This window comes from Ranitomeya imitator, chromosome 1, assembly GCF_032444005.1.
Source record: "Ranitomeya imitator isolate aRanImi1 chromosome 1, aRanImi1.pri, whole genome shotgun sequence".
Lineage (NCBI taxonomy): Eukaryota > Metazoa > Chordata > Amphibia > Anura > Dendrobatidae > Ranitomeya > Ranitomeya imitator.
The window spans coordinates 17,264,877-17,292,029 of record NC_091282.1 but is presented as its reverse complement, the minus strand read 5'-3'; the positions used below and the strand labels follow the sequence as shown (position 1 = coordinate 17,292,029).

The 27,153-nt window shown below is 58.7% G+C and overlaps 1 protein-coding gene across 2 annotated transcripts; it reads left to right on the top strand.

Annotated features, from left to right (window-relative positions):
- The first annotated feature begins 33 nt into the window (after nucleotides 1–33).
- Nucleotides 34–27,153, top strand: POP7 (POP7 homolog, ribonuclease P/MRP subunit). Of its 2 annotated transcripts, none has more exons than XM_069745844.1 (2): nucleotides 34–162; nucleotides 26,340–27,153. In XM_069745844.1, exon 2 carries the CDS (start codon nucleotides 26,343–26,345, stop codon nucleotides 26,727–26,729), a length of 387 nt encoding a protein of 128 aa, XP_069601945.1. In that variant the 5' UTR covers nucleotides 34–162; nucleotides 26,340–26,342; the 3' UTR covers nucleotides 26,730–27,153. The 2 variants fall into 2 exon arrangements, with proteins under 2 accessions (XP_069601945.1, XP_069601946.1); XM_069745845.1 differs by lacking the exon at nucleotides 34–162 and adding an exon at nucleotides 245–262.

The following is a 27,153-nucleotide window of genomic DNA, read 5'->3' as shown; positions in this document are numbered from 1 at the left end:
TGCTCGTACTCGGCGCTGGAGTCGGACCGCACGTACGCGCCCCCAGCCCTTCTCCCGCCTTATCTGTGCTCCGCCTCCAATGGAAATCGAAACACGCCCCCAAGCTCCTCACGTGACCGCAGACACCCGTGACGTCATATCTAACCGTCGAAGTCTTCTGAGGTGAGAGTGTTGTCTCGCGCCGGCTCCGGTCGATTGTGACGGCGGCTGTACCGGGGAATGTGACCGGTGACTGCCCGCTGTGTACCGGGGAATGTGAGCGGTGACTGCCCGCTGTGTACCGGGGAATGTGAGCGGTGACTGCCCGCTGTGTACTGGGGAATGTGAGCGGTGACTGCCCGCTGTGTACTGGAGAATGTGACCGGTGACTGCCCGCTGTGTACCGGGGAATGTGACCGGTGACTGCCCGCTGTGTACCGGGGAATGTGAGCGGTGACGGCCCGCTGTGTACTGGAGAATGTGACCGGTGACTGCCCGCTGTGTACTGGGGAATGTGACCGGTGACTGCCCGCTGTGTACTGGAGAATGTGACCGGTGACTGCCCGCTGTGTACTGGGGAATGTGACCGGTGACGGCCCGCTGTGTACCGGGGAATGTGAGCGGTGACTGCCCGCTGTGTACTGGAGAATGTGACCGGTGACTGCCCGCTGTGTACTGGAGAATGTGACCGGTGACTGCCCGCTGTGTACTGGAGAATGTGACCGGTGACGGCCCGCTGTGTACTGGGGAATGTGACCGGTGACTGCCCGCTGTGTACTGGAGAATGTGACCGGTGACTGCCCGCTGTGTACTGGGGAATGTGACCGGTGACTGCCCGCTGTGTACCGGAGAATGTGACCGGTGACTGCCCGCTGTGTACTGGGGAATGTGACCGGTGACTGCCCGCTGTGTACCGGGGAATGTGACCGGTGACTGCCCGCTGTGTACTGGAGAATGTGACCGGTGACTGCCCGCTGTGTACCGGGGAATGTGACCGGTGACTGCCCGCTGTGTACTGGAGAATGTGACCGGTGACTGCCCGCTGTGTACCGGAGAATGTGACCGGTGACTGCCCGCTGTGTACCGGAGAATGTGACCGGTGACTGCCCGCTGTGTACCGGGGAATGTGACCGGTGACTGCCCGCTGTGTACCGGGGAATGTGACCGGTGACTGCCCGCTGTGTACCGGGGAATGTGACCGGTGACTGCCCGCTGTGTACCGGGGAATGTGAGCGGTGACTGCCCGCTGTGTACTGGGGAATGTGACCGGTGACTGCCCGCTGTGTACTGGGGAATGTGACCGGTGACGGCGGCTGTACCGGGGAATGTGACCGGTGACTGCCCGCTGTGTACTGGGGAATGTGAGCGGTGACTGCCCGCTGTGTACTGGAGAATGTGAGCGGTGACTGCGGCTGTACTGGAGAATGTGACCGGTGACTGCCCGCTGTGTACCGGGGAATGTGACCGGTGACTGCCCGCTGTGTACCGGGGAATGTGACCGGTGACTGCCCGCTGTGTACCGGGGAATGTGACCGGTGACTGCCCGCTGTGTACTGGAGAATGTGAGCGGTGACTGCCCGCTGTGTACTGGGGAATGTGACCGGTGACGGCCCGCTGTGTACTGGAGAATGTGACCGGTGACTGCCCGCTGTGTACCGGGGAATGTGACCGGTGACTGCCCGCTGTGTACTGGGGAATGTGACCGGTGACGGCCCGCTGTGTACCGGGGAATGTGACCGGTGACGGCCCGCTGTGTACTGGAGAATGTGACCGGTGACTGGCCGCTGTGTACTGGGGAATGTGACCGGTGACTGCCCGCTGTGTACCGGGGAATGTGACCGGTGACTGCCCGCTGTGTACCGGGGAATGTGACCGGTGACTGCCCGCTGTGTACTGGGGAATGTGACTGCCCGCTGTGTACTGGGGAATGTGACCGGTGACTGCCCGCTGTGTACTGGGGAATGTGACCGGTGACTGCCCGCTGTGTACCGGGGAATGTGACCGGTGACTGCCCGCTGTGTACCGGGGAATGTGACCGGTGACTGCCCGCTGTGTACCGGGGAATGTGACCGGTGACTGCCCGCTGTGTACCGGGGAATGTGACCGGTGACTGCCCGCTGTGTACTGGAGAATGTGACCGGTGACTGCCCGCTGTGTACTGGAGAATGTGACCGGTGACGGCCCGCTGTGTACTGGAGAATGTGACCGGTGACTGCCCGCTGTGTACTGGAGAATGTGACCGGTGACTGCCCGCTGTGTACTGGAGAATGTGACCGGTGACTGCCCGCTGTGTACTGGGGAATGTGACCGGTGACTGCCCGCTGTGTACTGGGGAATGTGACCGGTGACTGCCCGCTGTGTACTGGGGAATGTGACCGGTGACTGCCCGCTGTGTACTGGGGAATGTGACCGGTGACTGCCCGCTGTGTACTGGGGAATGTGACCGGTGACGGCCCGCTGTGTACTGGGGAATGTGACCGGTGACTGCCCGCTGTGTACCGGGGAATGTGACCGGTGACTGCCCGCTGTGTACCGGGGAATGTGACCGGTGACTGCCCGCTGTGTACTGGGGAATGTGACCGGTGAGTGCCCGCTGTGTACTGGGGAATGTGACCGGTGACTGCCCGCTGTGTACTGGAGAATGTGACCGGTGACGGCCCGCTGTGTACTGGGGAATGTGACCGGTGACGGCCCGCTGTGTACTGGAGAATGTGTCGGCCCGCTGTGTACTGGGGAATGTGACCGGTGACTGCCCGCTGTGTACTGGAGAATGTGACCGGTGACTGCCCGCTGTGTACTGGAGAATGTGACCGGTGACTGCCCGCTGTGTACTGGAGAATGTGACCGGTGACTGCCCGCTGTGTACCGGGGAATGTGACCGGTGACTGCCCGCTGTGTACTGGGGAATGTGACCGGTGACTGCCCGCTGTGTACTGGAGAATGTGACCGGTGACGGCCCGCTGTGTACTGGGGAATGTGACCGGTGACGGCCCGCTGTGTACTGGAGAATGTGTCGGCCCGCTGTGTACTGGGGAATGTGACCGGTGACGGCCCGCTGTGTACTGGAGAATGTGACCGGTGACTGCCCGCTGTGTACTGGGGAATGTGACCGGTGACGGCCCGCTGTGTACTGGAGAATGTGACCGGTGACTGCCCGCTGTGTACTGGGGAATGTGACCGGTGACTGCCCGCTGTGTACTGGAGAATGTGACCGGTGACGGCCCGCTGTGTACTGGGGAATGTGACCGGTGACGGCCCGCTGTGTACTGGAGAATGTGTCGGCCCGCTGTGTACTGGGGAATGTGACCGGTGACGGCCCGCTGTGTACTGGAGAATGTGACCGGTGACTGCCCGCTGTGTACTGGAGAATGTGACCGGTGACGGCCCGCTGTGTACTGGAGAATGTGACCGGTGACGGCCCGCTGTGTACTGGAGAATGTGACCGGTGACTGCCCGCTGTGTACTGGGGAATGTGACCGGTGACGGCCCGCTGTGTACTGGAGAATGTGACCGGTGACTGCCCGCTGTGTACTGGAGAATGTGACCGGTGACTGCCCGCTGTGTACTGGGGAATGTGACCGGTGACTGCCCGCTGTGTACTGGGGAATGTGACCGGTGACTGCCCGCTGTGTACTGGGGAATGTGACCGGTGACTGCCCGCTGTGTACTGGGGAATGTGACCGGTGACTGCCCGCTGTGTACTGGGGAATGTGACCGGTGACTGCCCGCTGTGTACTGGGGAATGTGACCGGTGACTGCCCGCTGTGTACTGGGGAATGTGACCGGTGACTGCCCGCTGTGTACTGGAGAATGTGACCGGTGACTGCCCGCTGTGTACTGGAGAATGTGACCGGTGACTGCCCGCTGTGTACTGGAGAATGTGACCGGTGACGGCCCGCTGTGTACTGGAGAATGTGACCGGTGACTGCCCGCTGTGTACTGGGGAATGTGACCGGTGACGGCGGCTGTACCGGGGAATGTGACCGGTGACTGCCCGCTGTGTACTGGGGAATGTGACCGGTGACGGCCCGCTGTGTATTGGGGAATGTGACCGGTGACTGCCCGCTGTGTACTGGGGAATGTGACCGGTGACTGCCCGCTGTGTACTGGGGAATGTGACCGGTGACTGCCCGCTGTGTACTGGAGAATGTGACCGGTGACGGCCCGCTGTGTACTGGGGAATGTGACCGGTGACGGCCCGCTGTGTACTGGAGAATGTGTCGGCCCGCTGTGTACTGGGGAATGTGACCGGTGACTGCCCGCTGTGTACTGGAGAATGTGACCGGTGACTGCCCGCTGTGTACTGGAGAATGTGACCGGTGACTGCCCGCTGTGTACTGGAGAATGTGACCGGTGACTGCCCGCTGTGTACCGGGGAATGTGACCGGTGACTGCCCGCTGTGTACTGGGGAATGTGACCGGTGACTGCCCGCTGTGTACTGGAGAATGTGACCGGTGACTGCCCGCTGTGTACTGGAGAATGTGACCGGTGACGGCCCGCTGTGTACTGGGGAATGTGACCGGTGACGGCCCGCTGTGTACTGGAGAATGTGTCGGCCCGCTGTGTACTGGGGAATGTGACCGGTGACGGCCCGCTGTGTACTGGAGAATGTGACCGGTGACTGCCCGCTGTGTACTGGGGAATGTGACCGGTGACGGCCCGCTGTGTACTGGAGAATGTGACCGGTGACTGCCCGCTGTGTACTGGGGAATGTGACCGGTGACTGCCCGCTGTGTACTGGAGAATGTGACCGGTGACGGCCCGCTGTGTACTGGGGAATGTGTCGGCCCGCTGTGTACTGGGGAATGTGACCGGTGACGGCCCGCTGTGTACTGGAGAATGTGACCGGTGACTGCCCGCTGTGTACTGGGGAATGTGACCGGTGACTGCCCGCTGTGTACTGGAGAATGTGACCGGTAACTGCCCGCTGTGTACTGGGGAATGTGACCGGTGACTGCCCGCTGTGTACTGGAGAATGTGACCGGTGACTGCCCGCTGTGTACTGGAGAATGTGACCGGTGACTGCCCGCTGTGTACTGGAGAATGTGACCGGTGACGGCCCGCTGTGTACTGGAGAATGTGACCGGTGACTGCCCGCTGTGTACTGGGGAATGTGACCGGTGACGGCGGCTGTACCGGGGAATGTGACCGGTGACTGCCCGCTGTGTACTGGGGAATGTGACCGGTGACGGCCCGCTGTGTATTGGGGAATGTGACCGGTGTCTGCCCGCTGTGTACTGGGGAATGTGACCGGTGACTGCCCGCTGTGTACTGGGGAATGTGACCGGTGACTGCCCGCTGTGTACTGGAGAATGTGACCGGTGACGGCCCGCTGTGTACTGGGGAATGTGACCGGTGACGGCCCGCTGTGTACTGGAGAATGTGTCGGCCCGCTGTGTACTGGGGAATGTGACCGGTGACTGCCCGCTGTGTACTAGAGAATGTGACCGGTGACTGCCCGCTGTGTACTGGAGAATGTGACCGGTGACTGCCCGCTGTGTACTGGAGAATGTGACCGGTGACTGCCCGCTGTGTACCGGGGAATGTGACCGGTGACTGCCCGCTGTGTACTGGGGAATGTGACCGGTGACTGCCCGCTGTGTACTGGAGAATGTGACCGGTGACTGCCCGCTGTGTACTGGAGAATGTGACCGGTGACGGCCCGCTGTGTACTGGGGAATGTGACCGGTGACGGCCCGCTGTGTACTGGAGAATGTGTCGGCCCGCTGTGTACTGGGGAATGTGACCGGTGACGGCCCGCTGTGTACTGGAGAATGTGACCGGTGACTGCCCGCTGTGTACTGGGGAATGTGACCGGTGACGGCCCGCTGTGTACTGGAGAATGTGACCGGTGACTGCCCGCTGTGTACTGGGGAATGTGACCGGTGACTGCCCGCTGTGTACTGGAGAATGTGACCGGTGACGGCCCGCTGTGTACTGGGGAATGTGACCGGTGACGGCCCGCTGTGTACTGGAGAATTTGTCGGCCCGCTGTGTACTGGGGAATGTGACCGGTGACGGCCCGCTGTGTACTGGAGAATGTGACCGGTGACTGCCCGCTGTGTACTGGGGAATGTGACCGGTGACGGCCCGCTGTGTACTGGAGAATGTGACCGGTGACGGCCCGCTGTGTACTGGAGAATGTGACCGGTGACTGCCCGCTGTGTACTGGAGAATGTGACCGGTGACTGCCCGCTGTGTACTGGAGAATGTGACCGGTGACTGCCCGCTGTGTACTGGGGAATGTGACCGGTGACTGCCCGCTGTGTACTGGGGAATGTGACCGGTGACTGCCCGCTGTGTACTGGGGAATGTGACCGGTGACTGCCCGCTGTGTACTGGAGAATGTGAGCGGTGACTGCCCGCTGTGTACTGGGGAATGTGACCGGTGACTGCCCGCTGTGTACTGGAGAATGTGACCGGTGACTGCCCGCTGTGTACTGGGGAATGTGACCGGTGACTGCCCGCTGTGTACTGGGGAATGTGACCGGTGACTGCCCGCTGTGTACCGGGGAATGTGACCGGTGACTGCCCGCTGTGTACTGGAGAATGTGACCGGTGACTGCCCGCTGTGTACTGGAGAATGTGACCGGTGACTGCCCGCTGTGTACTGGGGAATGTGACCGGTGACTGCCCGCTGTGTACTGGGGAATGTGACCGGTGACGGCCCGCTGTGTACTGGAGAATGTGACCGGTGACTGCCCGCTGTGTACTGGGGAATGTGACCGGTGACTGCCCGCTGTGTACTGGAGAATGTGACCGGTGACTGCCCGCTGTGTACTGGGGAATGTGACCGGTGACTGCCCGCTGTGTACTGGGGAATGTGACCGGTGACTGCCCGCTGTGTACTGGGGAATGTGACCGGTGACTGCCCGCTGTGTACTGGGGAATGTGACCGGTGACGGCCCGCTGTGTACTGGGGAATGTGACCGGTGACTGCCCGCTGTGTACTGGAGAATGTGACCGGTGACTGCCCGCTGTGTACTGGAGAATGTGACCGGTGACTGCCCGCTGTGTACTGGAGAATGTGACCGGTGACTGCCCGCTGTGTACTGGGGAATGTGACCGGTGACTGCCCGCTGTGTACTGGAGAATGTGACCGGTGACTGCCCGCTGTGTACTGGAGAATGTGAGCGGTGACTGCCCGCTGTGTACTGAAGAATGTGACCGGTGACGGCGGCTGTACCGGGGAATGTGACCGGTGACTGCCCGCTGTGTACTGGGGAATGTGACCGGTGACGGCCCGCTGTGTGTTGGGGAATGTGACCGGTGACTGCCCGCTGTGTACTGGGGAATGTGACCGGTGACTGCCCGCTGTGTACTGGGGAATGTGACCGGTGACTGCCCGCTGTGTACTGGAGAATGTGACCGGTGACTGCCCGCTGTGTACTGGAGAATGTGACCGGTGACTGCCCGCTGTGTACTGGGGAATGTGACCGGTGACTGCCCGCTGTGTACTGGAGAATGTGACCGGTGACTGCCCGCTGTGTACTGGAGAATGTGACCGGTGACTGCCCGCTGTGTACCGGAGAATGTGACCGGTGACTGCCCGCTGTGTACTGGGGAATGTGACCGGTGACTGCCCGCTGTGTACTGGAGAATGTGACCGGTGACTGCCCGCTGTGTACTGGAGAATGTGACCGGTGACGGCCCGCTGTGTACTGGGGAATGTGACCGGTGACGGCCCGCTGTGTACTGGAGAATGTGTCGGCCCGCTGTGTACTGGGGAATGTGACCGGTGACGGCCCGCTGTGTACTGGAGAATGTGACCGGTGACTGCCCGCTGTGTACTGGGGAATGTGACCGGTGACTGCCCGCTGTGTACTGGAGAATGTGACCGGTGACTGCCCGCTGTGTACTGGGGAATGTGACCGGTGACTGCCCGCTGTGTACTGGAGAATGTGACCGGTGACTGCCCGCTGTGTACTGGAGAATGTGACCGGTGACTGCCCGCTGTGTACCGGGGAATGTGACCGGTGACTGCCCGCTGTGTACTGGGGAATGTGACCGGTGACTGCCCGCTGTGTACTGGAGAATGTGACCGGTGACTGCCCGCTGTGTACTGGAGAATGTGACCGGTGACTGCCCGCTGTGTACTGGGGAATGTGACCGGTGACTGCCCGCTGTGTACTGGAGAATGTGACCGGTGACTGCCCGCTGTGTACTGGAGAATGTGACCGGTGACTGCCCGCTGTGTACTGGGGAATGTGACCGGTGACTGCCCGCTGTGTACTGGGGAATGTGACTGCCCGCTGTGTACTGGGGAATGTGACCGGTGACTGCCCGCTGTGTACTGGGGAATGTGACCGGTGACGGCCCGCTGTGTACTGGAGAATGTGACCGGTGACTGCCCGCTGTGTACTGGGGAATGTGACGGCCCGCTGTGTACTGGAGAATGTGACCGGTGACGGCCCGCTGTGTACTGGGGAATGTGACCGGTGACTGCCCGCTGTGTACTGGAGAATGTGACCGGTGACTGCCCGCTGTGTACTGGGGAATGTGACCGGTGACTGCCCGCTGTGTACTGGGGAATGTGACCGGTGACTGCCCGCTGTGTACTGGGGAATGTGACCGGTGACTGCCCGCTGTGTACTGGGGAATGTGACCGGTGACGGCCCGCTGTGTACCGGGGAATGTGACCGGTGACTGCCCGCTGTGTACCGGGGAATGTGACCGGTGACTGCCCGCTGTGTACCGGGGAATGTGACCGGTGACTGCCCGCTGTGTACCGGGGAATGTGACCGGTGACTGCCCGCTGTGTACCGGGGAATGTGACCGGTGACTGCCCGCTGTGTACCGGGGAATGTGACCGGTGACTGCCCGCTGTGTACCGGGGAATGTGACCGGTGACTGCCCGCTGTGTACTGGGGAATGTGACCGGTGACTGCCCGCTGTGTACTGGGGAATGTGACCGGTGACTGCCCGCTGTGTACTGGGGAATGTGACCGGTGACTGCCCGCTGTGTACTGGAGAATGTGACTGGTGACTGCCCGCTGTGTACTGGGGAATGTGACTGCCCGCTGTGTACTGGGGAATGTGACTGCCCGCTGTGTACTGGGGAATGTGACCGGTGACTGCCCGCTGTGTACTGGGGAATGTGACTGCCCGCTGTGTACTGGGGAATGTGACCGGTGACTGCCCGCTGTGTACTGGGGAATGTGACCGGTGACTGCCCGCTGTGTACCGGGGAATGTGACCGGTGACTACCCGCTGTGTACTGGGGAATGTGACTGCCCGCTGTGTACTGGGGAATGTGACCGGTGACTGCCCGCTGTGTACTGGGGAATGTGACTGCCCGCTGTGTACTGGGGAATGTGAACGGTGACTGCCCGCTGTGTACTGGGGAATGTGACTGCCCGCTGTGTACTGGAGAATGTGACCGGTGACTGCCCGCTGTGTACTGGAGAATGTGACCGGTGACGGCCCGCTGTGTACCGGGGAATGTGACCGGTGACTGCCCGCTGTGTACTGGGGAATGTGACCGGTGACTGCCCGCTGTGTACTGGGGAATGTGACCGGTGACGGCCCGCTGTGTACCGGGGAATGTGACCGGTGACTGCCCGCTGTGTACTGGGGAATGTGACCGGTGACTGCCCGCTGTGTACTGGGGAATGTGACCGGTGACTGCCCGCTGTGTACTGGGTTATGTGACCGGTGACTGCCCGCTGTGTACTGGAGAATGTGACCGGTGACTGCCCGCTGTGTACCGGGGAATGTGACCGGTGACTGCCCGCTGTGTACTGGGGAATGTGACCGGTGACTGCCCGCTGTGTACCGGGGAATGTGACTGCCCGCTGTGTACTGGGGAATGTGACCGGTGACTGCCCGCTGTGTACTGGGGAATGTGACCGGTGACTGCCCGCTGTGTACTGGGGAATGTGACCGGTGACTGCCCGCTGTGTACTGGAGAATGTGACCGGTGACTGCCCGCTGTGTACTGGGGAATGTGATCGGTGACTGCCCGCTGTGTACTGGGGAATGTGACCGGTGACTGCCCGCTGTGTACTGGGGAATGTGACCGGTGACTGCCCGCTGTGTACTGGGGAATGTGACGGCCCGCTGTGTACTGGGGAATGTGACCGGTGACTGCCCGCTGTGTACTGGGGAATGTGACCGGTGACTGCCCGCTGTGTACTGGAGAATGTGACCGGTGACTGCCCGCTGTGTACTGGAGAATGTGACCGGTGACGGCCCGCTGTGTACTGGGGAATGTGACCGGTGACGGCCCGCTGTGTACTGGAGAATGTGTCGGCCCGCTGTGTACTGGGGAATGTGACCGGTGACGGCCCGCTGTGTACTGGAGAATGTGACCGGTGACTGCCCGCTGTGTACTGGGGAATGTGACCGGTGACGGCCCGCTGTGTACTGGAGAATGTGACCGGTGACTGCCCGCTGTGTACTGGGGAATGTGACCGGTGACTGCCCGCTGTGTACTGGAGAATGTGACCGGTGACGGCCCGCTGTGTACTGGGGAATGTGTCGGCCCGCTGTGTACTGGGGAATGTGACCGGTGACGGCCCGCTGTGTACTGGAGAATGTGACCGGTGACTGCCCGCTGTGTACTGGGGAATGTGACCGGTGACTGCCCGCTGTGTACTGGAGAATGTGACCGGTAACTGCCCGCTGTGTACTGGGGAATGTGACCGGTGACTGCCCGCTGTGTACTGGAGAATGTGACCGGTGACTGCCCGCTGTGTACTGGAGAATGTGACCGGTGACTGCCCGCTGTGTACTGGAGAATGTGACCGGTGACGGCCCGCTGTGTACTGGAGAATGTGACCGGTGACTGCCCGCTGTGTACTGGGGAATGTGACCGGTGACGGCGGCTGTACCGGGGAATGTGACCGGTGACTGCCCGCTGTGTACTGGGGAATGTGACCGGTGACGGCCCGCTGTGTATTGGGGAATGTGACCGGTGTCTGCCCGCTGTGTACTGGGGAATGTGACCGGTGACTGCCCGCTGTGTACTGGGGAATGTGACCGGTGACTGCCCGCTGTGTACTGGAGAATGTGACCGGTGACGGCCCGCTGTGTACTGGGGAATGTGACCGGTGACGGCCCGCTGTGTACTGGAGAATGTGTCGGCCCGCTGTGTACTGGGGAATGTGACCGGTGACTGCCCGCTGTGTACTAGAGAATGTGACCGGTGACTGCCCGCTGTGTACTGGAGAATGTGACCGGTGACTGCCCGCTGTGTACTGGAGAATGTGACCGGTGACTGCCCGCTGTGTACCGGGGAATGTGACCGGTGACTGCCCGCTGTGTACTGGGGAATGTGACCGGTGACTGCCCGCTGTGTACTGGAGAATGTGACCGGTGACTGCCCGCTGTGTACTGGAGAATGTGACCGGTGACGGCCCGCTGTGTACTGGGGAATGTGACCGGTGACGGCCCGCTGTGTACTGGAGAATGTGTCGGCCCGCTGTGTACTGGGGAATGTGACCGGTGACGGCCCGCTGTGTACTGGAGAATGTGACCGGTGACTGCCCGCTGTGTACTGGGGAATGTGACCGGTGACGGCCCGCTGTGTACTGGAGAATGTGACCGGTGACTGCCCGCTGTGTACTGGGGAATGTGACCGGTGACTGCCCGCTGTGTACTGGAGAATGTGACCGGTGACGGCCCGCTGTGTACTGGGGAATGTGACCGGTGACGGCCCGCTGTGTACTGGAGAATTTGTCGGCCCGCTGTGTACTGGGGAATGTGACCGGTGACGGCCCGCTGTGTACTGGAGAATGTGACCGGTGACTGCCCGCTGTGTACTGGGGAATGTGACCGGTGACGGCCCGCTGTGTACTGGAGAATGTGACCGGTGACGGCCCGCTGTGTACTGGAGAATGTGACCGGTGACTGCCCGCTGTGTACTGGAGAATGTGACCGGTGACTGCCCGCTGTGTACTGGAGAATGTGACCGGTGACTGCCCGCTGTGTACTGGGGAATGTGACCGGTGACTGCCCGCTGTGTACTGGGGAATGTGACCGGTGACTGCCCGCTGTGTACTGGGGAATGTGACCGGTGACTGCCCGCTGTGTACTGGAGAATGTGAGCGGTGACTGCCCGCTGTGTACTGGGGAATGTGACCGGTGACTGCCCGCTGTGTACTGGGGAATGTGACCGGTGACTGCCCGCTGTGTACTGGAGAATGTGACCGGTGACTGCCCGCTGTGTACTGGGGAATGTGACCGGTGACTGCCCGCTGTGTACTGGGGAATGTGACCGGTGACTGCCCGCTGTGTACCGGGGAATGTGACCGGTGACTGCCCGCTGTGTACTGGAGAATGTGACCGGTGACTGCCCGCTGTGTACTGGAGAATGTGACCGGTGACTGCCCGCTGTGTACTGGGGAATGTGACCGGTGACTGCCCGCTGTGTACTGGAGAATGTGACCGGTGACGGCCCGCTGTGTACTGGAGAATGTGACCGGTGACTGCCCGCTGTGTACTGGGGAATGTGACCGGTGACTGCCCGCTGTGTACTGGAGAATGTGACCGGTGACTGCCCGCTGTGTACTGGGGAATGTGACCGGTGACTGCCCGCTGTGTACTGGGGAATGTGACCGGTGACTGCCCGCTGTGTACTGGGGAATGTGACCGGTGACTGCCCGCTGTGTACTGGGGAATGTGACCGGTGACGGCCCGCTGTGTACTGGGGAATGTGACCGGTGACTGCCCGCTGTGTACTGGAGAATGTGACCGGTGACTGCCCGCTGTGTACTGGAGAATGTGACCGGTGACTGCCCGCTGTGTACTGGAGAATGTGACCGGTGACTGCCCGCTGTGTACTGGGGAATGTGACCGGTGACTGCCCGCTGTGTACTGGAGAATGTGACCGGTGACTGCCCGCTGTGTACTGGAGAATGTGAGCGGTGACTGCCCGCTGTGTACTGAAGAATGTGACCGGTGACGGCGGCTGTACCGGGGAATGTGACCGGTGACTGCCCGCTGTGTACTGGGGAATGTGACCGGTGACGGCCCGCTGTGTGTTGGGGAATGTGACCGGTGACTGCCCGCTGTGTACTGGGGAATGTGACCGGTGACTGCCCGCTGTGTACTGGAGAATGTGACCGGTGACTGCCCGCTGTGTACTGGAGAATGTGACCGGTGACTGCCCGCTGTGTACTGGGGAATGTGACCGGTGACTGCCCGCTGTGTACTGGAGAATGTGACCGGTGACTGCCCGCTGTGTACTGGAGAATGTGACCGGTGACTGCCCGCTGTGTACTGGAGAATGTGACCGGTGACTGCCCGCTGTGTACCGGGGAATGTGACCGGTGACTGCCCGCTGTGTACTGGGGAATGTGACCGGTGACTGCCCGCTGTGTACTGGAGAATGTGACCGGTGACTGCCCGCTGTGTACTGGAGAATGTGACCGGTGACTGCCCGCTGTGTACTGGGGAATGTGACGGCCCGCTGTGTACTGGGGAATGTGACCGGTGACTGCCCGCTGTGTACTGGAGAATGTGACCGGTGACTGCCCGCTGTGTACTGGAGAATGTGACCGGTGACTGCCCGCTGTGTACTGGGGAATGTGACCGGTGACTGCCCGCTGTGTACTGGAGAATGTGACCGGTGACTGCCCGCTGTGTACTGGAGAATGTGACCGGTGACTGCCCGCTGTGTACTGGAGAATGTGACCGGTGACTGCCCGCTGTGTACCGGGGAATGTGACCGGTGACTGCCCGCTGTGTACTGGGGAATGTGACCGGTGACTGCCCGCTGTGTACTGGAGAATGTGACCGGTGACTGCCCGCTGTGTACTGGAGAATGTGACCGGTGACGGCCCGCTGTGTACTGGGGAATGTGACCGGTGACGGCCCGCTGTGTACTGGAGAATGTGTCGGCCCGCTGTGTACTGGGGAATGTGACCGGTGACGGCCCGCTGTGTACTGGAGAATGTGACCGGTGACTGCCCGCTGTGTACTGGGGAATGTGACCGGTGACTGCCCGCTGTGTACTGGAGAATGTGACCGGTGACTGCCCGCTGTGTACTGGGGAATGTGACCGGTGACTGCCCGCTGTGTACTGGGGAATGTGACCGGTGACTGCCCGCTGTGTACTGGAGAATGTGACCGGTGACTGCCCGCTGTGTACTGGAGAATGTGACCGGTGACTGCCCGCTGTGTACTGGGGAATGTGACCGGTGACTGCCCGCTGTGTACTGGAGAATGTGACCGGTGACTGCCCGCTGTGTACTGGAGAATGTGACCGGTGACTGCCCGCTGTGTACTGGGGAATGTGACCGGTGACTGCCCGCTGTGTACTGGGGAATGTGACTGCCCGCTGTGTACTGGGGAATGTGACCGGTGACTGCCCGCTGTGTACTGGGGAATGTGACCGGTGACGGCCCGCTGTGTACTGGAGAATGTGACCGGTGACTGCCCGCTGTGTACTGGGGAATGTGACGGCCCGCTGTGTACTGGAGAATGTGACCGGTGACGGCCCGCTGTGTACCGGGGAATGTGACCGGTGACTGCCCGCTGTGTACCGGAGAATGTGACCGGTGACTGCCCGCTGTGTACTGGGGAATGTGACGGCCCGCTGTGTACTGGAGAATGTGACCGGTGACGGCCCGCTGTGTACCGGGGAATGTGACCGGTGACTGCCCGCTGTGTACTGGGGAATGTGACGGCCCGCTGTGTACTGGAGAATGTGACCGGTGACGGCCCGCTGTGTACCGGGGAATGTGACCGGTGACTGCCCGCTGTGTACTGGAGAATGTGACCGGTGACGGCCCGCTGTGTACTGGGGAATGTGACCGGTGACTGCCCGCTGTGTACTGGAGAATGTGACCGGTGACTGCCCGCTGTGTACTGGGGAATGTGACCGGTGACTGCCCGCTGTGTACTGGGGAATGTGACCGGTGACTGCCCGCTGTGTACTGGGGAATGTGACCGGTGACTGCCCGCTGTGTACTGGGGAATGTGACCGGTGACGGCCCGCTGTGTACCGGGGAATGTGACCGGTGACTGCACGCTGTGTACCGGGGAATGTGACCGGTGACTGCCCGCTGTGTACCGGGGAATGTGACCGGTGACTGCCCGCTGTGTACCGGGGAATGTGACCGGTGACTGCCCGCTGTGTACCGGGGAATGTGACCGGTGACTGCCCGCTGTGTACCGGGGAATGTGACCGGTGACTGCCCGCTGTGTACCGGGGAATGTGACCGGTGACTGCCCGCTGTGTACTGGGGAATGTGACCGGTGACTGCCCGCTGTGTACTGGGGAATGTGACCGGTGACTGCCCGCTGTGTACTGGGGAATGTGACCGGTGACTGCCCGCTGTGTACTGGAGAATGTGACTGGTGACTGCCCGCTGTGTACTGGGGAATGTGACTGCCCGCTGTGTACTGGGGAATGTGACCGGTGACTGCCCGCTGTGTACTGGGGAATGTGACTGCCCGCTGTGTACTGGGGAATGTGACCGGTGACTGCCCGCTGTGTACTGGGGAATGTGACCGGTGACTGCCCGCTGTGTACCGGGGAATGTGACCGGTGACTACCCGCTGTGTACTGGGGAATGTGACTGCCCGCTGTGTACTGGGGAATGTGACCGGTGACTGCCCGCTGTGTACTGGGGAATGTGACTGCCCGCTGTGTACTGGGGAATGTGAACGGTGACTGCCCGCTGTGTACTGGGGAATGTGACTGCCCGCTGTGTACTGGAGAATGTGACCGGTGACTGCCCGCTGTGTACTGGAGAATGTGACCGGTGACGGCCCGCTGTGTACCGGGGAATGTGACCGGTGACTGCCCGCTGTGTACTGGGGAATGTGACCGGTGACTGCCCGCTGTGTACTGGGGAATGTGACCGGTGACGGCCCGCTGTGTACCGGGGAATGTGACCGGTGACTGCCCGCTGTGTACTGGGGAATGTGACCGGTGACTGCCCGCTGTGTACTGGGGAATGTGACCGGTGACTGCCCGCTGTGTACTGGGGAATGTGACCGGTGACTGCCCGCTGTGTACTGGAGAATGTGACCGGTGACGGCCCGCTGTGTACCGGGGAATGTGACCGGTGACTGCCCGCTGTGTACTGGGGAATGTGACCGGTGACTGCCCGCTGTGTACCGGGGAATGTGACTGCCCGCTGTGTACTGGGGAATGTGACCGGTGACTGCCCGCTGTGTACTGGGGAATGTGACCGGTGACTGCCCGCTGTGTACTGGGGAATGTGACCGGTGACTGCCCGCTGTGTACTGGAGAATGTGACCGGTGACTGCCCGCTGTGTACTGGGGAATGTGATCGGTGACTGCCCGCTGTGTACTGGGGAATGTGACCGGTGACTGCCCGCTGTGTACTGGGGAATGTGACCGGTGACTGCCCGCTGTGTACTGGGGAATGTGACGGCCCGCTGTGTACTGGGGAATGTGACCGGTGACTGCCCGCTGTGTACTGGGGAATGTGACCGGTGACTGCCCGCTGTGTACTGGGTAATGTGACCGGTGACTGCCCGCTGTGTACTGGGGAATGTGACCGGTGACTGCCCGCTGTGTACTGGAGAATGTGACCGGTGACTGCCCGCTGTGTACTGGGGAATGTGACCGGTGACTGCCCGCTGTGTACTGGGGAATGTGACCGATGACTGCCCGCTGTGTACTGGGGAATGTGACCGGTGACGGTCCGCTGTGTACTGGAGAATGTGACCGGTGACGGCCCGCTGTGTACTGGGGAATGTGACCGGTGACTGCCCGCTGTGTACTGGGGAATGTGACCGGTGACGGCCCGCTGTGTACTGGGGAATGTGACCGGTGACTGCCCGCTGTGTACTGGGGAATGTGACCGGTGACTGCCCGCTGTGTACTGGGGAATGTGACCGGTGACTGCCCGCTGTGTACTGGGGAATGTGACCGGTGACGGCCCGCTGTGTACTGGAGAATGTGACTGCCCGCTGTGTACTGGAGAATGTGACCGGTGACTGCCCGCTGTGTACTGGGGAATGTGACTGCCCGCTGTGTACTGGGGAATGTGACCGGTGACGGCCCGCTGTGTACTGGAGAATGTGACCGGTGACGGCCCGCTGTGTACTGGAGAATGTGACCGGTGACGGCCCGCTGTGTACTGGAGAATGTGACCGGTGACGGCCCGCTGTGTACTGGGGAATGTGACGGCCCGCTGTGTACTGGGGAATGTGACCGGTGACTGCCCGCTGTGTACTGGGGAATGTGACCGGTGACTGCCCGCTGTGTACTGGGGAATGTGACCGGTGACTGCCCGCTGTGTACTGAGGAATGTGACCGGTGACTGCCCGCTGTGTACTGGGGAATGTGACCGGTGACTGCCCGCTGTGTACCGGGGAATGTGACCGGTGACGGCCCGCTGTGTACCGGGGAATGTGACCGGTGACGGCCCGCTGTGTACCGGGGAATGTGACCGGTGACGGCCCGCTGTGTACCGGGGAATGTGACTGGTGACTGCCCGCTGTGTACCGGGGAATGTGACCGGTGACTGCCCGCTGTGTACCGTGGAATGTGACCGGTGACTGCCCGCTGTGTACCGGGGAATGTGACCGGTGACGGCCCGCTGTGTACCGGGGAATGTGAGCGGTGACGGCCCGCTGTGTACCGGGGAATGTGAGCGGTGACGGCCCGCTGTACGAGGCTGAAGTTGGTTTCTTATTCGTTCAGTTTCTTACTCGGAGCTGAAGTTGGTTTCTTCATCAGTTTCTTATTCGGCAATTTTTTCTTTTCTGTTTTTTATAGGGTTAACAACAAAAAATGATCATCACAATAATAAAAGACAATGCAGCGAGGAGCCCTGATGTGAATACACTTAAAAACGGCAACAAAAACAATAAAACTGGCACAAAAATGGGCATCAAAGTGGGCACCAAAGAGCGCTGAAGAAAGGGTTAAATGCCTTTGGGCCACTGATCTGACACTTAAAATATACAGATAGTGAAGCCCTGCATCAAACCCAGGTCCCTCCAGCTTGGCCCAAATGGGTTCTGGGCACCAGAACTGGCATCAAAATGGGCAAACAGCCCATTTTCATAGATTTGAATAAGTAACTGTTATTTTTAAGGTGTTAGATGCCTTTGGTCCACAGATACCACAGTGCATACATATAGAACAGGGAGCCCCACATCAAAAACAGTTCTCTTCAGCCTGGCCCAAATGGGTTCTGGGCATCAGCACTGGCATCAAAGTGGGCAAATAGCCCATTTTCACAGATTTGAATAAGTAACTGATGTTTTTAAGGGGTTAAATGCCTTTGGTCCACTGATCTGACACTTAAAATACAAAAATATTGATGCCCTGCATCAAACCCATGTCCCTACAGCCTGGCCTAAATGCGTTCTGGGCACCAGAACTGGCATCAAAGTGGGCAAACGGCCCTTTTTCACAGATTTGAATAACGAACTGATGTTTTGAAGGGGTTAAATGCCTTTGAGCCACTGATACCACAGTGCATATGTCAGGAAACAGGAAGAAGTCTTGATTACTTCAATTACACATACAGCGTTCTGAGCTGCAATTTCCTCTGCCTGCCAGCACAAGGCTGGAATTCTAAGCCACTCTTTCTCCCTCCTCCCACTATACAGCCGTAATGTAAGACGAGTGTCAGGATTCCCTGACCACTGCCACCAATTTGTCACGATTCACACCGTGACCGTCACAGATCGGGTTGACTTTAGGCCAACAGACAGCTATCACATGTGCAGGGGGGCTTATCTTAGTTATCCCTCCACTCCACAATGTGATGAAACAACACACACAAGGCTATTGACCTCTTAGTTTACAGCAGGGGCTTATTCTAGGTATCCCACTGCTCTTCAATATACCACAAACTGCAGGGATTTATGTATATCCCGCTTACAGTTCCACTTAACACTTGCAGCTCTCTGGCGCCCCCCTTACTCTCAGGTCAGATTAGGTACTGCACCCTGGGTAATTAGTCGCCAGACAGACTGCCTGCTATGTACTGGCTATTGGGCACGCTGCAGCGACGCGATAAACTACTCCCACTCAGGCAGAATCAATTATCATGCCGCAGTCGCTACAACGCCACCCAACTACTCAGTACAAAACGTATGCTGCCACCAGCTTCGATTAAAGGGTCCGAAGCTAACCCAACACAGTAGCATAATTCCCTTCGGGAGACTTAAGGCCCCTTCACATTAAGCGACGCTGCAGCGATACCGACAACGATTCGGATCGCTGCAGCGTCGCTGTTTGGTCGCTGGAGAGCTGTCACACAGACCGCTCTCCAGCGACCAACGATGCCGGTAACCAGGGTAAACATCGGGTAACTAAGCGCAGGGCCGCGCTTAGTAACCCGATGTTTACCCTGGTTACCATGCTAAAAGTAAAAAAAAAACAAACACTAGATACTTACCTACCGCTGTCTGTCCTCCAGCGCTGCGCTCTGCTTCTCTGCTCTCCTCCTGTACTGTCTGTGAGCCGGAAAGCAGAGCGGTGACGTCACCGCTCTGCTTTCCGGCTCACAGACAGTACAGGAGGAGAGCAGAGCACAGCGCTGGAGGACAGACGGCTGTAGGTAAGTATGTACTGTTTGTTTTTTTTTACTTTTAGCATGGTAACCAGGGTAAACATCGGGTTACTAAGCGCGGCCCTGCGCTTAGTTACCCGATGTTTACCCTGGTTACCAGTGAAGACATCGCTGGATCGGTGTCACACACGCCGATCCAGCGATGTCTCCAGGGAGTCCAGCGACGAAATAAAGTTCTGGACTTTGTTCAGCGACCAACGATCTCCCAGCAGGGGCCTGATGGATTTCATTAACGATATCGTTGCTACGTCACAAATAGCAACGATATCGTTAACAATATCGTTATGTGTGAAGGTACCTTTAGGGTACGGTTTAGGACAGGATGAACTAGTATTAAATAATATACCCCATCAAAAGTTTCAGGCAGTGTTTATATAAAAAGATGTTACAAATGAGACAATTGCAAATATGTACAGGGTAACTATAAAAAAAAAAAAACAAGGATTACATGAGAATAAGGGTACCATCACACAGTGGCATTTTGATCGCTACGACGGCACGATCCGTGACGCTCCAGCATCGTAACAATATCGCTCCAGCGTCATAGACTGCTGTCACACTTTGCAATGTACGACGCTGGAGCGATAATTTCATGACGTATGTGCGATGTAGAAGCCGTTGGTTACTATGCGCACATCGTATACAATATCGTGCACAGCTTTGTTACACCATGCGATCATGCCGCCACAGCGGGACACTAGACGACGAAAGAAAGTTTCAAACGATCTGCTACGACGTACGATTCTCAGCGGGGTCCCTGATTGCAGGAGCGTGTCAGACACAACGAGATCGCTGGAACGTCATGGATATATCGTTGGAACGTCACAAATCGTGCCGTCGTAGCGATCAAAATGCCACTGTGTGACGGTACCCTAACACATGTGTTCAAAGCATTGCAGGCAACCAGGCTAGTGGAGTTTCCATCTGTCCCAATGCATGAGATACAGCTCTTCAGATCAGACTCACATTTCCTTCCAGCAGCAGACTGACTGCTGGGATCTGGGCAGACAGTTCTAGCTCAGCTTGGTGACATCACCAACAGGGCTGGCTATCCCAGACCCTCCTACCTTTTCAGTCTAACTAAACTTTAAACTATTTTCTCTAATTTCTATAACTTCGCTACAAAACATGTCATAGTCATAACAAACCCAGCATTCATCTCGGATTAACGTGGGCATTCTAATGAGATCAAATATGTCCTATCTGTGATACATATTTACAGAGAAATTCCTACTTCTTTACCAGATGGAGTTAGAATCCCGTGTTTCGAGGGATGGGTAGATCCACCGAGGGAGATTAAGAATATATATTTTCGTGTTCTTAACGTAAACGGTTTGCGTAATATCTTACAAAAACAAAACAAAGAACTTTCATGGATTCTGGAAATTTCTAATCCAGTTATAGCTAGAGAACAGTTGGAGCCTTCCAAAGCGATCGTAAATTCCTTTCTTCAATAAAACTACCCCCAGTACATTGGCAAGGCAGCTCCTGGCTGAGCCAAAAGGGAAGGGGGGGCTTTTTAGCCCACAGCCTGCTAGCAAGAGATGTATGATATTTCATACCATATCGTGACAACAAGCCTGCCAGGTTCATTGAAGAATTTATATGGCCCTGTGCTGCTGTCACGATAATGCCAAAAAATGTCATGTTGTGAGTGTAGTTTCAGAAGGACATGGCTAACCACACACACACACTCACAATTTAGCTGCGAGGGGCGTGACAGACAGCGGAATGTGAGTATGTAGTGTTTTTTTTTATTTTTTTTTTCACTTTTATAATGGCAACAGGGCCGCGCTTAGTAACCCGATATTTACCCTGGTTACCATTGTGAGAGGGGAGGGACAACGGGTGGCTTTGCTGGATTGGTCACCTGCAGTTTAAAACCACACCCTGCCTGCCATTAGTATCAGGTTGCCCAGTCTCTATCATAGGCTTTGTTTCAGGTAGGAGTGAAGCTGGGGGGGGGGGGCGGGAGAGCAAGGGGTCGCAGCTGCATTGTGAGTGTGTGTGTGTGTGGTTAGCCATGTCCTTCTGAAACTACACTCACAACATGACAATTTTTGGCATTATCGTGACAGCAGCACAGGGCCATATAAATTCTTCAATGAACCTGGCAGGCTCGTCTTACATTACGGCTGTATAGTGGGAGGAGGGAGAGAGTGGCTTAGAATTCCAGCCTTGTGTGGGCAGGCAGAGGAAATTGCAGCTCAGAGCGCTGTATGTGTAATTGAAGTAATCAGGACTTCTTCCTATTTCCTGACGTATGCACTGTGGTATCAGTGGCTCAAAGGCATTTAACCCCTTAAAAACATCAGTTAGTTATTCAAATCTGTGAAAAAGGGCTGTTTGCCCACTTTTATGCTAGTTCTGATGCCCAGAACCCATTTGGGACAGGCTGAAGAGACCTGTTTTTGATGTGGGGCTCCCTGTTTTATATGTATGGACTGTGGTATCAGTGGCCCAAATGCATTTAACCCCTTAAAAACATCAGTTACTTATTCAAATCTGAGAAAATGGCCTGTTTGCCCACTTTAATGCCAGTTCTGGTGCCCAGAACCCATTTGGGCCAGGCTGGAGGGACGTGGATTTGATGCAGGGCATCACTGTCTGTATGTTTTAAGTGTCAGATCAGTGGCCCAAAGGCATTTAACCCCTTAAAAACTTCAGTTACTTATTCAAATGGCAAAAATTGACTGTCTACCCACTTTGATGCCAGTTCTGATGCCCAGAACCCATTTGGGCAAGGCTGTAAATAACTGGTTTGGATGTGGGGCGCCCTGTTCTCTATGTCTGCAGTGTTAGATCAGTGGCCCAAAGGCATTTAACCCTTTCTTCAGCACTCTTTGATGCCCATTTTTGTACCAGTTTTATTGTTGTTTTTTTTTGCCGTTTTTAAGTGTATTCACATCAGGGCTCCTCGCTGCATTGTCTTTTATCATTGTGATGATCATTTTTTGTTAACCTTATAAAAAACAGAAAAGAAAAAAATGCCGAATAAGAAACTGACGAATAAGAAACCAACTTCAGCTCCGAATAAGAAACTGAACGAATAAGAAACTAACTTCAGCCTCGTGCCCGCTGTGTACTGGGGAATGTGACCGGTGACGGCCCGCTGTGTACTGGGGAATGTGACTGGTGTCGGCCCGCTGTGTACTGGGGAATGTGACCGGTGACGGCCCGCTGTGTACTGGGGAATGTGAGCGGTGACGGCCTGCTGTGAACTGAGGAATGTGACCGGTGACTGCCCGCTGTGTACTGGAGAATGTGACCGGTGACTGCCCGCTGTGTACTGGGGAATGTGACCGGTGACGGCCCGCTGTGTACTGGGGAATGTGACCGGTGACGGCCCGCTGTGTACCGGGGAATGTGACCGGTGACGGCCCGCTGTGTACTGGGGAATGTGACCGGTGACGGCCCGCTGTGTACTGGGGAATGTGACCGGTGACTGCCCGCTGTGTACTGGAGAATGTGACCGGTGACTGCCCGCTGTGTACTGGGGAATGTGAGCGGTGACTGCCCGCTGTGTACTGGGGAATGTGACCGGTGACAGCCCGCTGTGTACTGGGGAATGTGACCGGTGACAGCCCGCTGTGTACTGGAGAATGTGACCGGTGACGGCCCGCTGTGTACTGGGGAATGTGACCGGTGACGGCCCGCTGTGTACTGGAGAATGTGACCGGTGACGTCCCGCTGTGTACTGGGGTTATGTGAGCGGTGACGGCTCGCTGTGTACTGGGGAATGTGACAGGTGACTGCCCGCTGTGTACTGGGGAATGTGACCGGTGACAGCCCGCTGTGTACTGGAGAATGTGACCGGTGACGGCCCGCTGTGTACTGGGGAATGTGACCGGTGACGTCCCGCTGTGTACTGGGGAATGTGACCGGTGACGTCCCGCTGTGTACTGGGGTTATGTGAGCGGTGACGGCTCGCTGTGTACTGGGGAATGTGACAGGTGACGGCCCGCTGTGTACTGGGGAATGTGACCGGTGACGGCCCGCTGTGTACTGGGGAATGTGACCGGTGACTGCCCGCTGTGTACTGGAGAATGTGACCGGTGACTGCCCGCTGTGTACTGGGGAATGTGACCGGTGACGGCTCGCTGTGTACTGGGGAATGTGACAGGTGACTGCCCGCTGTGTACTGGGGAATGTGACCGGTGACAGCCCGCTGTGTACTGGAGAATGTGACCGGTGACGGCTCGCTGTGTACTGGAGAATGTGACCGGTGACGTCCCGCTGTGTACTGGGGTTATGTGAGCGGTGACGGCTCGCTGTGTACTGGGGAATGTGACAGGTGACGGCCCGCTGTGTACTGGGGAATGTGACCGGTGACGGCCCGCTGTGTACTGGGGAATGTGACCGGTGACGGCCCGCTGTGTACTGGCGATGTGAGCGCACCGTGGACATTGTGCTGCGCAGCCACCAGCGGCCTCTGCTGATGTTCTGTCCTGTCCTGAGGTTCTGTGTGCGGTCACTAGCGCCTCTTGTGACGTTTTGCCCTGGGATCCTTTATGCTGTTATATGGTGCTTCACGGTGGGCGGGGGGCCTCCGTGTCATCTTCGGAGTTCTGTGGTGGTGGGGCCTCCGTGTCATATATTCGGTGCTCTGCGGTAGAGGGGCCTGTACGGCGGGGGGCCTCTGTGTCATGTACGGTGCTCTGCGGTGGTGCCTCCGTGTCATGTACGGTGCTCTGCGGTGGGGGGGCCTCCGTGTCATGTACGGTGCTCTGCGATGGTGCCTCCGTGTCATGTACGGTGCTCTGCGGTAGGGGGGCCTATACGGTGGGGGGGCCTCCGTGTCATGTAGGGTGCTCTGCGGTAGGGGGGCCTGTATGGTTGGGGGGCCTCCGTGTCATATATATACGGAGCTCTGCGGTAGGGAGGAGGCCTGTACGGTGGGGGGGCCTCCGTGTCATATATTCTGAGCTCTGCGGTAGGGGGGGCCTGTATGGCGGGGGGCCTCCGTGTCATATATACGGTGCTCTGCGGTAGGGGGGCCTGTATGGCGGGGGGCCTCCGTGTCATATATACGGAGCTCTGCGTTAGGGGGGCCTGTACGGTGGGGGGGGCCTCTGTCATGTACGGTGCTCTGTGGTGGGGTGGCCTGTACGGCGGGGGGCCTCCGTGTCATATATACGGAGCTCTGCGGTAGGGGGGGCCTGTATGGCAGGGGGGCCTCCGTGTCATATATACGGAGCTCTGTGGTGGGGGGCCTGTACGGCGGGGGGCCTCCGTGTCATATATACGGTGCTCTGTGGTGGGGTGGCCTGTACGGCGGGGGGGCCTCCGTGTCATATATACGGAGCTCTGTGGTGGGGGGCCTGTACGGCGGGGGGCCTCCGTGTCATATATACGGTGGTGGGGTGGCCTGTACGGCGGGGGGGCCTCCGTGTCATATATACGGAGCTCTGTGGTGGGGGGGCCTGTATGGTGGGGGGGCCTCCGTGTCATGTACGGTGCTCTGCGGTAGGGGGCCTGTACGGCGGGGGGCCTCCGTGTCATGTACGGTGCTCTGTGGTGGGGGGGCCTGTACGGCGGGGGGCCTCCGTGTCATATATACGGAGCTCTGTGGTGGTGTGGCCTGTACGGTGGGGGGCCTCCGTGTCATATATACGGAGCTCTGTGGTGGGGGGGACTGTATGGTGGGGGGGGCCTCCGTGTCATGTACGGTGCTCTGCGGTAGGGGGGCCTGTACGGTGGGGGGGCCTCCGTGTCATATATATATACGGAGCTCTGCGGTAGGGGGGCCTCCGTGTCATATATACGGAGCTCTGTGGTGGGGGGGGCCTGTACGGCGGGGGGCCTCCGTGTCATGTACGGTGCTCTGTGGTGGGGGGGCCTGTACGGTGGGGGGTCCTCCGTGTCATATATACGGAGCTCTGTGGTGGGGGGGGCCTGTACGGCGGGGGGCCTCCGTGTCATGTACGGTGCTCTGTGGTGGGGGGCCTGTACGGTGGGGGGCCTCCGTGTCATATATACGGAGCTCTGTGGTGGTGGGGGGGGGGGGAGGCCTGTACGGCGGGGGGCCTCCGTGTCATGTACGGTGCTCTGTGGTGGGGGGCCTCCGTGTCATATATACGGAGCTCTGTGGTGGTGAGGGGGGCCTGTACAGCGGGGGGCCTCCGTGTCTTGTACGGTGCTCTGTGGTGGGGGGGCCTGTACTGCAGGGGTCCTCCGTGTCATGTACGGAGCTCTGTGGTGGGGGGTGCTGTACGGCGGGGGGCCTCCGTGTCATGTACGGTGCTCTGTGGTGGGGGGGCCTGTACGGTGGGGGGTCCTCCGTGTCATATATACGGAGCTCTGTGGTGGGGGGGGCCTGTACGGCGGGGGGCCTCCGTGTCATGTACGGTGCTCTGTGGTGGGGGGCCTGTACGGTGGGGGGCCTCCGTGTCATATATACGGAGCTCTGTGGTGGTGGGGGGGGGGGGCCTGTACGGCGGGGGGCCTCCGTGTCTTGTACGGTGCTCTGTGGTGGGGGGGCCTGTACTGCGGGGGTCCTCCGTGTCATGTACGGTGCTCTGCGGTAGGGGGGCCTCTAGGTCATGTATGGTGCTCTGCGGTAGGGGGGCCTCTAGGTCATGTATGGTGCTCTGCGGTAGGGGGGCCTCTAGGTCATGTACTCCACAGTGGGGTTCTCGAGGGCTTGTACGGTGCCATGTGGTGTCTGTGCTGCAGGCGCTCCTCGTGGCGGCACTGAACATAGGGCCCATCCTTCGGAGACAGGAGTGCAGGCCTGATACGTCTTACCCCAGGACATGCTGGGGATTATAGTTCTTTCTGGAGGACTTTTTGCAGATTTGTGAAGGACTACAAGCCTCATCATCCTTTAACTCTTTCTTCTTTTACAGGCCATGGCTGAACAGACATCTGTACAGGAGAGACCCCCGTGTCACCGCCGCCGCCCGGCCCCCCGCCCGCCCCGTGGCCCCAATGACATCTACGTGAACACAAAGACAGATTTCAGGGCCCAGCTGTCTCGCTGCCGTCGCCTCCTGGAGAGTGGGGGGCAGAAGGAGCTGAGGGTGCATGGACTGGGCCTCGCCATCGGCCGCGCCATTAACCTGGCACTACAGCTTCAGCTCGCCATGCCGGAGACCCTCCTCCTGTCCGCCAGCACCTCCACCGTGGAGCTGACTGATGACATGGAGGCCGAGGGAGGAGAGGACGGAGAACCGGGCACCCGCCACCGCAACAACTCTGCCATCCACATCCGGGTCTACCGAGCCCATGAGGAGTGAGGCACGGGACTGACTATAGTGCTGAGGGACTAAGTGCTCCTGGGACTGAGGAAGCCTCACATCCGGAGCTGCGAGCAGAATTCTGCCAATTATCTACCAGTTACGTCCGGAGCTGCGAGCAGAATTCTGCCGCAACTTATCCACCAGTCATGTCTGAAGCTGCAGCACAAATCTACTGCGTCTTCTTCAGTCACATCCGGAGCTGTGGCATCCACTGCAGTTCTGGATGTGACTAGAGTATATCAGATCCTACGTATCAAACCAGTAGTGACTGGGGCAGAGGATGTGACGCCGGGGCAGTTTGTCCCGTGGGTCACGTGTAGATCTGCTGTTTCTGTGCTGTAACTTGTGCAGACATGTTGTGCTGAGAACCATCGCTGGTTTTGATTGGCCAAAAAATAAAGCCATGATTATCCAGAGATAA